Source organism: Lactuca serriola, chromosome 8 (assembly GCF_051521515.1).
Source record: "Lactuca serriola cultivar US96UC23 chromosome 8, Lser_US96UC23_V15, whole genome shotgun sequence".
NCBI classification, from domain to species: domain Eukaryota; kingdom Viridiplantae; phylum Streptophyta; class Magnoliopsida; order Asterales; family Asteraceae; genus Lactuca; species Lactuca serriola.
In genome coordinates, this window is record NC_136415.1 from 28,686,710 (window position 1) to 28,702,104 (window position 15,395).

At 42.8% G+C, this 15,395-nt stretch overlaps 1 protein-coding gene across 1 annotated transcript; it reads right to left on the minus strand.

Moving 5' to 3' along the window:
- Positions 1 to 11,905: 11,905 nt before the first annotated feature.
- On the minus strand, positions 11,906 to 12,661 carry LOC145066750 (miraculin-like). The gene has a single exon (XM_079014024.1). The coding sequence runs from the start codon at positions 12,659 to 12,661 to the stop codon at positions 11,906 to 11,908; it is 756 nt and encodes a 251-aa protein (XP_078870150.1).
- Between the last annotated feature and the right edge of the window lie 2,734 nt (positions 12,662 to 15,395).

The following is a 15,395-nucleotide window of genomic DNA, read 5'->3' on the forward strand; positions in this document are numbered from 1 at the left end:
GAGCCATATTGCATGAAAACCCTAGATCTACTCTTTTAGTGTATTTTGAGCCTTAAAATCCTTCATTGGTGTTTATCTACACGTAAAGTTGGAAACTTTACGTGTTAATCGAGCCCTAAGATATGGATGGAATGCTCTGGATTCAAGCAGAATCTAGTATATAGTGATTGCATGCATTCGACTCGGTGATTCGTTCTTCAAACTCAACGAGTCGAGTCGCGAGTTCCCGATTTTCCCCTTTTGAGTTATGCCGAGTGGGATCAGGGAGCTATAGGTGGACTCAGTGAGTCGGAAGCCAGACTCAGTAATGGAGGGACTCGGCGAGTCAATGCCCTGACTCGACGAGTCCAAGGCAATCTTCTTGCCTCAAGAACATACTCGACGAGTTGTTCATACAACTCGGCGAGTCACAGACCAGAGTGTTCATCGGATGAAGATGAACTCGACGAGTTGTTCATACAAATCGGCGAGTCGGATGAATGACCATTGGATATCTGTATAGAAGGAGAACTCGTTGAATCAATGCCTAACTCGACGAGTAGGGACGGGAGTGAGGACAATCGACTGGATAGGGACTCGACAGGTTGGCGAGCCAACTCGACGAGTCGGTTCAACTGGAAGTTTGACTTTGGCTTTGACTTTTCACTTGTTCGGGGGTAAAATGGTCATTTTACCCTAAGGACAATTAGCAGTGTTTGATTGAGTGTTACAGTCGTAGGATTTCCGGAGCAGCAGCAGTAGACAGACAGTTCCCGCGCAGATCAACAGCTACTTCAAGGTGACTTACCTTCCAGTAGCGGTGGGTCTACGGCCACAATGCCGGCCCACCAGTAGGAGTTGTGTGTTAGATGATTGTCTTTGTGATATCATGTAGGTTTGTTACTACCTGATATGTTATATGCTAGCTTGATGTGTTATAGTAGTGGAGTTCGGTTGTTAGGACCGAAGGGTAGTCAGACACCCCAGATACGTCTGAAAGTATGTGATGTTATGATTATATGCTAGCATGATTTGTTATATGTGTTAGGGGTAGTAGGAGGGGAACAGTCCCCGAGTTCGGTTGTTAGGACCGAAGGGTAGTCAGACACCCCAGATACGTCTGATAGTATGTCATGTTATGATATGTGTTAGTAGTAGTGGTAGGGGGTGAAATAGTCCTCAAGGTTTGGTTTTTAGGACCGAAGGGTGGTCGGCACCCCAGAATGGCCGAACGGGTAGGACGGCACCCCAGAATGGCCGCACGGGTAGGCCGGCACCCCAGAATGGCCATACCAGGTAGGTCGGGCACCCTAGAAATGCCTGACAAGTATTGTATGTTATATGATTGTATGGTATGTGGTACGATGGGGCAACTCACTAAGCTTTGTACTTACAGTTTTCAGTTTTGGTTTCAGGTACCTCTTCATCGAAGGGGAAAGAGCTGGCACGGTAGCGGCACATCATACACATCCACGGTTCTCCGCCTTACGAGATTGTTCTGGGATTTGTACTCTGACATTTAGTTGATTTCATATTTTGGTTTTGAAATACAATATATGATTGTGAAATGATTTGATCAGACGATGTTTTATTTACAAATGTTTTCCAAAGTGTTGATTTAAAAATGAAATTTTGGACGTGAAAATTGGGTTGTTACAAGTTGGTATCAGAGCCCTGGTTTGAGGGATTCGGACACACCTTCGGGGGTGTTTGTACTCAAACCTAGGGATTAAAAGATTTTTACAAAGAAAGACTTTCTAAAAGCTAAGATAAAAGCGTTTTGAGAAGGAACAAGTGTGTGATGTGCGTAACCGGCCGAGCTCAAGTAAGTATTCCCCAAAGTACCCATATAAGTTTATGTTACGTTTAATAGTTCCAGTAAAACAACATGCTAGTATAGGACTAAGGATCTAGGAGTGATGCTTTATGTGTCTGCTTTATGTGCTTCAGCTTAGGAGAATTGCATGCTAGAATTGAGTAGACAGCAGTAGGATAGCCTGTTTAGGTTGTGCCTGATAGTATGAGCTTAGTATTGTATGCTAATGCAGTTCCTGTTATGAGAATATAGTTGCTAGAGAATTGTTCCCTTTTGTTCGAATGCTGCTTGCTTTGTGCTTTGTGGGACTCTGAGCAATGAGAGTTAGCCATTAGGTGAATATATCACGTCACATGTGATCAGGGTTGAATAATCTCAGTGTGCTGGATTTGGCCCTATTGTGCAGCTCTCCTTTGAGTCTAACCGTTGTAGGGATGAGTCTTTTACTCAAATGATTATCTAAGCCTCATCACATGTGATGGTAGTCAGGTAATGGCTAATTGGCATTGCAAGGAGGCCTTCAGAAGCTGAGGACCGGATTGGGTGGAGCTAGAGATTTTCCCTAGGGTAAGCCTAGGATGAGGATAACTGTGATCAACAGTGGTAAAAGGGATCTGGTGGAGTCAAGGCAGACCTTGAAGAAGGTACGGATAGATGTGGAAGGTAGTATGGGCCCGTACTACTGAAAGCAGAGGACCCGTACCCGAACTGAGGAAGGATGAGACAAGACTAAGGAACTTGTAGTAGATGTGATCCCTCAAGAGGTATCAGTATCACTAACGGTTGTTATTATGTATTGCAGAATGGTGGTACTACGACCGAGACTAACAGTTGGCAACTCAGGAGAGGGATCGAGTTCGGGATTAGGTTCCGAGCCAGTAGATGAGAGGCTATGCGAGTTCATCATGTCAGAGATCACCAGAGGCATCCTTGAGTCGACCCCCATCATCTTCGGGTCGATCAAGGAAAGGATAGTTGAGCTGATAAAGGACCGCCCCAGGGCGTTCCGGAGTGACCTGACATCTGGCCAGTCAGGATCCTGCACACTGTCCTTCAAGGACTTCAGGGGCAGTGGTGCGCCAGATTTCCATGGGGTAAATGACCCTATTGCTGCTAGACGATGGATTGCAGACATTGAGTCTGCGCAGTTGACTAGCTTCTGCCCCGAGGGGTTGAAGGTGAGGTTTGCAGCAGGGTGTTTTAGAGACAGAGCTAGAGACTGGTGGGAGTCTGTTGATGACTCATTGGGAGCCTCGGTTGTTGAAGCTATGACATGGCCGAACTTTGTGACCTGGTTCAGAGCGGAGTTCGCACCTGCGGTGGAGCTCCAGCAGTTAGCTAGAGAGTTCTTGGACATGAGACAGACGACGAAGACTGTGGCGGAAATCACCGCCAAGTTCCAAGAAAGGGTGTTACTGGTGCCCCAGTATGCGGGAGATGAGGATATGAAGAGGACCCGCTACCACGACATGCTACGGGCCGACATTTGGGAGCATGTCAGTTTTTCAGCTTGCCCTACCTTGGACTTTATGATTGCCAGGGCGAGGGAGAGGGAGATAGATCTGGAGCACATCCGGAAGAGGAAGTCAGAGGAGGGACAGACAGGAGGGGCTTCGGGGAAGAAGCCCAAGGGATCAGATGGTAGGCCGAAAGGCCAATCAGGACCGGGTCGCTGCAAGAAATGCAGCAGGCCACATGAGGGAGCATGTAGAGTGGGATCGCCGAGCTGCTATAAGTGCGGCAAGATGGAGCACTTCAGCAGGGATTGTACCGCCCGTGCACCTATGTTACAGACGTCAGAGTTGCTGTGTTTCCACTACAACCAGAGGGGCCACGAGAAGGCCAATTGCCCCTAGTTGACAGCAGCAACGCCAGTGAAGGCGCTAGCTCCAGCGACCCTGCGGATTACTGATGGCCGACAGGGCAAGGCAGAGGCTCCAGTGGTGAGGAGCCGGGCTTTTCAGTTGACTACCGAGGAGGCACGCGCCACACCCGATGTGGCGACGGGTATGATTCTTTCCCTCTGATTTATTTATTTGATGTTATGATGTTGATACGTGCTCTATATATATGCGTTTAGGATCGTTCCATGTGAACGGGATCCCAGTACATGTGTTTTTTGACTCGGGTGCCACCCGATCGTTTGTCTCTCTTGCACTTAGCAAAAAGTTCACTGAGTCTTCGTGCATGTTGGATTGCCCTTTAGAGGTAGAGATTGCCGATGATTGATCGGTGCGAGCATCAGCAGTGTTCAGAGATTGCGTTCTGAGGCTATTTGAGGAGCGATACTTGGTAGACTTGGTTCCCATTCCGTTGCGTGGGAACAAGGTAATTATAGGTATGGATTGGCTCGGCCCCAATGGGGCGGTGATAGATTGCGCTCAGCAGCTGGTGCGGATCAGGACCCCAAGTGGGGGAGATTGGTAGTTCAGGGTGAGAGGCCACAACGAGGACTAGCGGTATGTTCAACAGCAAGAGCTAGGCGTTACCTTCAGCAGGGTTGCGCAGGATATGTCGCATATGTTATGAACACCCGTGAGGCGGGTAAGGCGACGGTAAGCGAGGTTCCGGTGGTGCGAGATTACGCAGATGTGTTCCCAGAGGAGCTTCCTGGGGTACCTCCGGAGCGACAGGTGGAGTTTAGGATCGACCTAGTCCCTGGTGCGGATCCTATAGCCAAGGCACCGTATCGGTTGGCTCCTCCTGAGATGCAGGAGTTGTCTACACAGCTGCAGGAGCTGTTAGACAAAGGATTCATTAGACCGACCAGTTCACTCTGGGGAGCCCCGATTCTGTTTGTGAAGAAGAAGGACGGGTGGTATCAAATGTGTATAGATTATTGGGAGCTGAACAAGGTAACGGTGAAGAACCGTTACCCACTCCCGAGGATTGATGACCTCTTTGACCAGCTTCAGGGAGCATCTTGGTTCTCCAAGATTGATCTGCGTTCCGGATATCATCAGATGAGAGTCAGAGAGGAGGATGTGCAGAAGACCGCATTTCGGACTCGTTATGGTCATTACGAGTTTGTGGTGATGCCCTTCAGGCTCACCAATGCTCCTGCCGCGTTTATGGATCTCATGAACCGCATGTGTAGACCGATATTAGACCGGTCTGTAATAGTGTTTATTGATGACATCTTGGTTTACTCCAAGACCCAGGAGGAGCACGAGGAGCATCTGCGAGAAGTTCTGGAGACTTTGAGGAGGGAGAACTTGTATGCTAAATTCTCCAAGTGTGAGTTCTGGTTGCGCGAGGTGCAGTTCCTCGGACATCTCGTCAACCAGAACGGGATCTTAGTGGACCCGGCCAAAGTAGAGGCCGTGATGAGATGGGAAGTTCCGAAGTCTCCATCTGAGATTTGAATTTTCCTGGGATTAGCGGGCTACTATCGGAGATTCATTCAGGATTTCTCCAAGATAGCCGTACCCCTGACGCGGCTGCCGAAGAAAGTCGTGGTCTTTCGTTGGGAGCCTGAGTAGCAAGTCGCGTTCGAGACTCTTAGACAGAGATTGTGCGAGGCGCCAATCTTAGCCCTGCCATAGGGCATGGAGGATTTTGTTGTATACTGCGATGCGTACATCTCAGGTTTGGGCGCAGTATTGATGCAGAGAGGGCATGTCATTGCATACGCTTCGAGGTAGCTAAAGCCTCACAAGGCGAACTACCCGACGCACGATTTAGAGTTGGGGGCGGTTGTCTTCGCCCTCAAGATTTGGCGGCATTACCTCTATGGAGTCCGGTGTACCATTTACACGGACCACAAGAGTTTGAGATACCTCATGGACCAGCCGAATCTGAACATGAGGCAGCGACAGTGGTTGGATGTGGTAAAGGATTATGACTGTGAGATCCTTTATCACCCAGGGAAGGCCAACGTGGTGGCTGATGCGCTTAGTTGCAAGGCAGCGCCGATCAGAGATATGTGTATGAGGATGACGGTGGTGACTCCACTATTAGAACATATACGGGAGGCTCAGCAGGAGGCTATGAAGGAAGAACATCTGAAGAGCGAGCGTATTGTGGGTCAGGTTTCCTCCTTCGATTATGATAGCCGCGGATTATTGACACTACACCGTAGGATGTGGGTACCGTATCACAGGGGTGTGCACCGGGTTCTGCTGGGGGAGGCGCACAAATCCCGATTCTCCATTCATCCCGAGGTGACGAAGATGTATAGGGATCTTCGTCTGGATTATTGGTGGCCTTGCATGAAGCGGGATGTGGCATGGTACGTAGAGCGATGCTTGACCTGCAGTAAGGTCAAGGCCGAGCATCAGAGACCACATGGCAAGATGCAGTCGTTGGATATCCCGCTTTGGAAATGGGAAGATATCACGATGAATTTTATCACCAAACTTCCCAGGACCGCGCGGGGAGTGGATTCTATATGGGTCATCGTGGATCGTTGACCAAGAGCGCCCATTTCATACCGATCCAGGAGAGTATCTCGGTAGAGAAGTTGGCCGATACCTACATCCGAGAGGTGGTGGCGCGGCACGGAGTGCCAGTCTCTGTGATTTCAGATATAGACGTATAGTTTACTTCCATGTTTTGGAAGAAGTTCCATGACGAGCTGGGTACTCGTCTGCATTTTAGCACCGTTTTTCACCCGCAGACAAATGGTCAGAGTGAGCGGACCATCCAGACTCTGGAAGATATGTTGCGGGCGTGCGTGTTAGACTTCAGTGGTAGCTGGGATACTTATCTTCCTTTGGCTGAGTTCTCATACAACAACAGCTACCACGCGAGTATTGACCGTCCTCCCTTCGAGATGTTGTACGGGAGAAGGTGCAGGACCCCGATATGTTGGGGCGAAGTTGGCCAGAGGGTCATGGGGAGCACCGAAGTGGTGCTCAAGACGACCGAGAGGATTCAGCAGGTGCGGAGTAGGCTTCAGATTGCTCAGAGTCGGCAGAAAAGCTATGCCGACAAGCGCCGATCAGACCTGGAGTTCCAGGTCAGAGATATGGTCCTCCAGAAGGTGTCGCCATGGAAGGGCGTCATCTGATTAAGGAAGCAGGGAAAGTTGGGCCCCAGGTACATTGGACCCTTCAGGGTTCTAGCCCGGGTGGGCAAGATGACGTATCGACTGGATCTGTCAGTCGAACTCAGTCAGATCCACAGCACCATCCACGTGTCGCAGTTGTGGAAATTCCTAGTGGACGACTCAACGGTGGTTCCTTTAGAGGATATTCAGGTTGATGACAGCTTGAATTACATTGAGCGGCCAATAGCAATCCTCGACCGGAAGTCGAGGGATCTGAGGAACAAGAGGATAGAGCTAGTGATAGTGCAGTGGCAGCACCGGAAGGGTTCGGAGTGGACTTGGGAACCGGTAGAAGAGATGAGGGAGCATTATCCCGAGCTTTTCCAGGAGCGAGCGGCAGACTTCGAGGACGAAGTCTAAAATAAGTGGGGGAGATTTGTAGCACCTGGTTCTTGGTATGTAGTTTAATCTAAGTATTTTTGCATTTTTAGCTGGAACTCGGCGAGTTGTATTCCTGAATCGACGAGTAGGGGCGAGATATCAAGCACGTTTAAGTTGGCGACTCGACGAGTCCATATCCTGGACTCGGTGAGTCCGCCGTTCTGGAAGAAACTCTAACTTCAAGGGTTTGCACCCTATTTAAACCCCCTTATGCGCCCTAAGCTCGCCCACTTCACTCTCAGAGCATCCTTTACCAAACCCTAACCCTCCCCTTTGTGATTTGAGTGTTTGTGTGCTTTTCCTTGAAGTTTGAAGAAGAGAAGGAAGGAAGGACCAAGGAGAAGGAGAAGAGCAAGGATATAGAACTCAATCCAGAGTTCATTGAGCTATATTTCAGATCTTTTCTGTTGCCATGATGATTTTCTATTAGAAACCCTATTTAAGCCATCTTTATCCACTTCCTAGCTTGATTGTAATATAGAGATCATATTGAGTGGAATGGCCTTTGAATCTAGCTAGGTTTGAGCTTCAAGAGCTCAAATCTACTGCCTTTATGGAGCCATATTGCATGAAAACCCTAGATCTACTCTTTTAGTGTATTTTGTGCCTTAAAATCCTTCATTGGTGTTTATCTACACGTAAAGTTGGAAACTTTACGTGTTAATCGAGCCCTAAGAACCCATATCTATGGATGGAATGCTCTGGATTCAAGCAGAATCTAGTATATAGTGATTGCATGCATTCGACTCGGTGATTCGTTCTTCAGACTCGACGAGTCGATTCGCGAGTTCCCGATTTTCCTCTTTTGAGTTATGCCGAGTGGGATCAGGGAGCTATAGGTGGACTCAGTGAGTCGGAAGCCAGACTCAGTAATGGAGGGACTCGGCGAGTCAATGCCCTGACTCGACGAGTCCAAGACAATCTTCTTGCCTCAAGAACATACTCGACGAGTTGTTCATACAACTCGGCGAGTCACAGACCAGAGTGTTCATCGGATGAAGATGAACTCGACGAGTTGTTCATACAAATCGGCGAGTCGGATGAATGACCATTGGATATCTGTATAGAAGGAGAACTCGTCGAATCAATGCCTAACTCGCCGAGTAGGGACGGGAGTGAGGACAATCGACTGGATAGGGACTCGACAGGTTGGCGAGCCAACTCGACGAGTCGGTTCAACTGGAAGTTTGACTTTGGCTTTGAATTTTCACTTGTTTGGGGGTAAAATGGTCATTTTACCCTAAGGACAATTAGCAGTGTTTGATTGAGTGTTACAGTCGTAGGATTTCCGGAGCAGCAGCAGCAGACAAACAGTTCCTGCGCAGATCAGCAGCTACTTCATCTAGGTTGGCTACTACCTGATATGTTATATGCTAGCTTGATGTGTTATAGTAGTGGAGTTTGGTTGTTAGGACTGAAGGGTAGTCAGACACCCCAGATACGTCTGACAGTATGTGATGTTATGATTATATGCTAGCATGATTTGTTATATGTGTTAGGGGTAGTAGGAGGGGAACAATCCCCAAGTTCGGTTGTTAGGACCGAAGGGTAGTCAAACACCCCAGATACGTTTGATAATATGTCATGTTATGATATGTGTTAGTAGTAGTGGTAGGGGGTGAAATAGTCCCCGAGGTTCGGTTGTTAGGACCGAAGGGTGGTCGGCACCCCAGAATGGCCGCACGGGTAGGACGACACCCCAGAATGGCCGTACCGGGTAGGTCGGGCACCCCATAAATGCCTGACAAGTATTGTATGTTATATGATTGTATGGTATGTGGTACGATGGGGGAACTCACTAAGCTTTGTGCTTACAGTTTTCAGTTTTGGTTTCAGTACCTCTTCATCGGAGGGGAAAGAGCTGGCACGGTAGCGGCACATCATACACATCCACGGTTCTCCGCCTTACGAGATTGTTCTGGGATTTGTACTCTGACATTTAGTTGATTTCATATTTTGGTTTTCAAATACGATATATGATTGTGAAATGATTTGATCAGACGATGTTTTATTTACAAATGTTTTCCAAAGTATTGATTTAAAAATGAAATTTTGGACGTGAAAATTGGGTTGTTACAGATAGCCACTGAACTGAGTCTTCTCAACATCCGTAGGAAATCAGTAGACCTCAACCCACTATCACCGGACCTGCACTCTGCTACTGAATCGATGTCGAATATATATACTTTGATCTTGTGTGTGTGTGTTTGTTCATAGTGAAAGTGGGCGAAGATCTATAAGTTTGTGGGTTAATCTAAGTTGCAGGAAAAAAGTGAGAATCAATTGCTTGAGAATTGAGGAATCGGAGAAATCGATTATTTGCAAGAAAAAATTGGAATCTCTGATGTTCGAATTTGATGTTCAAATGGATTATGAACGAGGTTTGGATCGGCGGTAGGTTTACACAGGAAAGAGAGAGAGAGAGAGAGAGAGAGAGAGAGAGAGAGAGAGATGTGGGCCCCAAATTAGTTAATTATTTTATTTTTCATTTAAATTAAATAGAAAAAGTATAAAAATATATCAGAAGGGTATAATAGTCTTTTCAGTTTACTGAGGGACCAAAAACGCAACGAAACTAGGTCAAAAGGACCACCAATCCGAAAAAGTTGTGGTTTGGACTAAAATCCCAAAAAAATAAATACAACAAGGACCATTTTTGCAATTTTGTTTTGGATTTTTTAGTCCAAATTAATTTTTTTAATGAAAAATCCTTGAAATCGGTTAACATTTTCAGTTTAACTTATTATTATTATTTATATTTTCAACATTTAACTGTTGAGGTGGTTGCTGGAAGCCTCGTTGGAGCACCACCAAGGTACGTCGTTGTTCATCGAACAATGACATTTTTTTTGCCGAAACCACCGTAAATCGAACCCCCACAAAGTATGATCAAAATCCCACCCACAAACCACTTTATTTCCCACCAATATCCGATGTGCGTTGCCACTCAAAAGTCGTCGAAAATTGCCTCCACCACTTCTGTCCATGGCTCGAATACATGGAAGGTGACGAGACTGCCATCTTTCGACTCCCTTCAGCCTCGGTCAAAAACCCCGAGAAGATCTAGGCCAATCCGTCAGCATATTTACCTCCTACAACCACATCTCTTCGACGTATGTCGCCACCCTTTGACCCACCTCCAACCACCTATTTCCAAAGTAGTCACCACTACCATGACCACTGAGGGATGCACAACAAACCCTCGTAAAGCAAGCTCCAGTAGCATCTCGTAGGAGGTCTCTATCGTCGTATGCCACTACAACCACCGAAAAGTTCAACCACTTGCCAGAAGCTTAAGATTCACTAGAGAACCCACACCCTTGTACCAACGGTGGTCCGGAACTCGTATTTGGTTCATATCAGAGGTCAAAAACCGATGGTCGATGGTGATTTGACAAAGTAAGCTATGGGGATGGTGGGGTTATCTGCTGATGTAAGGGTAATTTGGAACAAATGGTCATAATGAAACATTTATCCTGTTTCTAGGATTTTTTTTTTGTTGTAAAAAAAAATATTTTATACTATTTCGTAATCTAACCTAAAATATTGAGACTTTCTACATAATACCTGAAAAAATAATATAGCCAATTCTTGTTGTTTTAAGATCCTATAAGTTTGGTTTTTTTTTTTTTTTTTTTTTTTTTTTTTTTTTTTTTTTTTTTTTCTTTTTTTTTGGCTATTTAGTAAATAATTCATTGAACTTTATAGATTTAAAATCCTATAAATTGGTTCTTTTGGTTGTTAGTCTACAAGCCATTGAACTCTATAAAGTTTAAAGACTGACACGATATTGCCAAAACCATCCATTCAATATCTATATATTTTTACTTTTACAACCCACAACTCATTAAATAAATATATACAACTTTATTTTTACCATCCACAACTCATTAAACGCAACCCATTCAGCTCCACTCCATATTAATTATCATCCCACTCCACTTAACTTATATATTTTATCCTAACAAAGACTTATTAAACTCGTATACAACATGCATTGTGGATACTTGTTACCCTCAGTGGATTATCATTAACCATATCTAAAATGCCAAAGTTATGCGAATCCATGCAAGTAAATTAAACTTGTACCACGTCAGAAAAACACACGGATTCAACAACGGGGTGTTACTCCTGAAGGAGTAACTTTTGTTTACAACTACGAAATGTTTCTATTTAATTGTATTAAAATTAATTTTTAATTTCAACATTGTTGACTGTTGATAAAGTATAAGACTATAAGATATCTTGTCACTATCTCCTTATAATAGTTGGTAATAAATAGAAGATAAATCTCTTTTATAAGAGAACGTCATGTTTTTCCAAAATATTTTGAAAGAGTAGTTGTAAACAAATGGCTCCAATCTTTATTGGTCCTACGTAATCCACATGTTGATTTTATTTTATCCATTAACAAGTGTCATGAATCGGGCATTTCATTCATGACACCTTTCATTTGGCTTGTAAAATCTAACAAAAATGTCACCGTCGAAGGTATTTCGTACCCACAAGTTATTTAAATCAACGTAGAAAACTAAACAAGCTTTAATGAAAACTTGCTATTGAGAGTTACATGCTTTTATTAATTAGATTTATATAAAATTGGCATTCTAACAAGCATAATTCTATAATAGTCACTAACTTTATTTCTTCATCAACAACAACGAGGGTAACTAAAAGAATTATTCGGACCTCATTAATTTCCCCGGTTGACTAGATGTGCTGACTTTGACCGATAATTGGCTAGACGAGCGTAAAGAATTTGTAAACACGACAGGGAAGATAGCATCCGTCCGACCAAGATATCCCTTGCCATCGGAATCTCTAACAACGCCGACGTTATAGCAAGTAAGATCAGTACTCGTCGTACCACATTTAAACGGGCAATGCTGAATCTGGTAGCTCTGCAATCCCGGCATCACATCATCTTCCACGACCTGAAAACAACTTTCCGGCTTGTTAAACTCCCCGCCGGTGGTCACTATTTGAACAGAAACAACTTTATCACCATCTTTCTTCTTCTTATGTTTAATATTCGTCAGAAGATCGTCGTCGTCGTCCTTGGCCGCTGTCGCCGTCGTCACCTTCCATATGTTCGATCCATGGCAAGGGTTTACGACATCAGCTTCGATAGAAACGGGGTAAGCTCCACGGATGATTTCTTCGTCGAGAATTATGGGGTTGAAGGTGAATGGAGCTCCATTGTTGACCTCGAAAGACTCTTGCGTGACGTTGAGTGGACAAGCATCTTTGGTGTTCTGAGAAAGCGTGAGTCCGCCGCCGGAGCCACGGAGGAGGGGGAGTATGTAGTACGGGATGCCCCTTAGAAGCTTGTTGCCGGTGGAGTCGTAGATTATGCTGGAAGCAGCGGAGAGAAGTGAGAGAGTGGTGATGAAGATGAAGAGATTGACGAAAATGAATGAAATAATTAGCTTCATGATTATAAATAAGTAAATGGGTGTGTTTCATGAATGGTATTTATAGATGAAAGAAATAAACTTTGTTATTGTATTTTTGTTTTATTTTAAGAATTAATGTAAATAAAATTATTTAAAAAACGTATATGTTGAAGTAAAACGAAACCGATTGGAAGAAGATTCTTCAAAATCGACAATAAGTTTATTGGACCCGCACATGTAAGAAATATTGGGAAGGATGGGAGTAGATATGCAATAGATGTTTGAGATCGGTTATTTAAAACTATTTTTTTTTTAAAGTATTTAGACTATGTTTAACGTATTAGGTGATATCTGAAAAAATAGTTGTTAAATAAAAGTTAGTTGGTAGCTAAAAAATTAACTGATAAAAAATAATGTTTAGTAAACTAACTGAAAAACTAGTTGAAAGATATAAAATGACATTTAGAAAATATGTTTCTATAATTATTTAAAGGGTATATTTAGAATATTAAAAAAAAGCTCCTAAAATGTTAGTCTAAGGCTGTGTTTGAGACATATTTTTCGAGTTTTTCTATGTTGTCATGTTTAACAAGCCAAAAAGTAGCTTATAAGCTAGTTTTTTGAAAAGCTATTTAAACTAGTTTTTTTAGGAACTTTTTAAAATTTTTTCAAATATACCCTTTAATTAATTATAGAAACAAATACTCTTAAATGTCATTTTATATATTTCAGCTAGCTTTTCAGCTAGTTTTATCAAACGTCATTTTTTATCAGTTAATTTTTCAGCTATCAGCGAACTTTTTATTTAACAGCTCTTAGCTAGCTTTTTAACTCCCAGCTAGCTTTTCAGCTATCAGCTAACTTTTCAGCTAACAACTATCTTTTCAGCTAGTACGCCAAACATAGCCTAAGTAGTTTTTTAAAAAAAAACTAGCTTATAAGCTACTATTTGGCTTCCCAAACATGACAATTTAAAAAACTTCGAAAAATAAGCTAGTATATCAGCTAGCTGTGGTGCGCCAAACACAACCTTAAAAGTTTAGCTGATGTCCAAATGAAATTAACACAAATATTTAAACACTACAAGAATTTATCCCTGTGGCGACAACAAAAGTCATCGCTAAAAATACAACTACATCGACGACATGTCGTCGCTATAGCTTTTACCAACTTTGACCAGGAAATCTATGCCAACGACATGGCTTTGGCGGAAACAAATATCTTTTACGCGGTTTCCTGGAACCCTATGCCGACGACAAGTCGCCGGTATATGTTGTGTAAATTATAATTTCCTTTTAATTTTATTCCACGTTCTAGAGAAAAGAATTGTCGTCGTTTTTGCGAAAAAGTGCTATGCAACGACTTGTTGTCGGCATATATATGTGGCGATTCGCGTGAAAATGTGTTTCGATGACATGTTGTTGGTACAAATAATTATTTTTAATTTTTTTATTTGTGTGAAACTCAATACGACATCGTTTTTGTAAACCCTATGCCGACGGCATGTCATCGGGATAGGGTGCTAAAGTCTTAAATACCCTAAACCCCTGTCATTCATAGTCACGCGCAGGGAGAACTCCCAAATCTCTCTCTCTCTCTCTCTCTCTCTCTCGACTGGCGACTACTTTTCTGACGCTCATTAATCGCATTTCACTGTATAAACTTCACCATTATGCTTTTCGTGATTTCACATATTTTGGGTCCGATTTTGACTTTTTTTGGTTGAATTTCTATAAATTCGGCCACCACCACCCGTCTCCGACCACCATAGTCCGACAACACACCACTGATGCGATTTAACTGAAGGTTCACCGGTATTTTGCTTCTTTCGTTTTACTTTTGCTGATTTCATAGATTTTAGTCACAACTTTGAGTTTGTTGTGTTTCAATTTGTAGAAATCTGGACACTAGTCTCTGACGACTCTACCATTTGTCTCCGGACACCACTAAAGGGCAATAGGTAAACCGACAATGTCCCTCTTTCTCATGTTTTAATTTGGTTTCAGTTTTTAGTGTCTGCATTTTTTTGTTTCGTTTTCTAATTTGGTGTTATTTTTTGTTGAGTAAACCACCATGACATTTCACAACGACGTGGTTTTCTGGTTTTGGGGGTTCTTTCCTGTTTTTCTAATTTCTCTGAAATAGGCAAAGGTATGCTTCTTGATTTTGTAATTGAATGTATAAAATGCATTTTGTTATTTGTTGCTTTTTTTAGGAGTACATATAAGATGTTTGGAATATATAATATGCATGATTTTGTTATTTCTTTAGGTTTACTAGTTTAAGTACATATAAGATGTTTGGATTTGGATGTATAAAATGTATAATATGCATGATTTTGTTATTTGTTTAGGTTTACTAGTTTAAGTATATAAAAATGTTTCGAATTGGATGTATAAAATGTATAATATGTATGATTGTCTTAGTTGTTTAGGTTTACTATTTTGGATGTATAAAATGTATAATATGTATGATTGTCTTAGCTATTAAAAGTACGATGCCATAATAGAAAAAAAATCATATTTAAAGTATAATGCCATAATTGAAAAAAAACAAAAATAAGATGCTATAAATACTGTAAATATGAAAAAGAAGTGAACAAATAGAATGCTTTAATAAACAAACTAATAAAAATACGTTGTTATTAAAGAAAACCTAACTACAAAGGTTATTAACAACAACGTACATTTATTAGTTTGTTCTAGTGATGATTCTGATTACTTATAATATTTGTTTATTAGTTTTGTTGAAAGTATGTTTATAATATATTTTG

What these genes read in the sequence shown, in the direction of transcription:
- LOC145066750 (XM_079014024.1), bottom strand. Translation starts at nt 12,661, where the DNA reads ATGAAGCTAATTATTTCATTCATTTTCGTCAATCTCTTCATCTTCATC.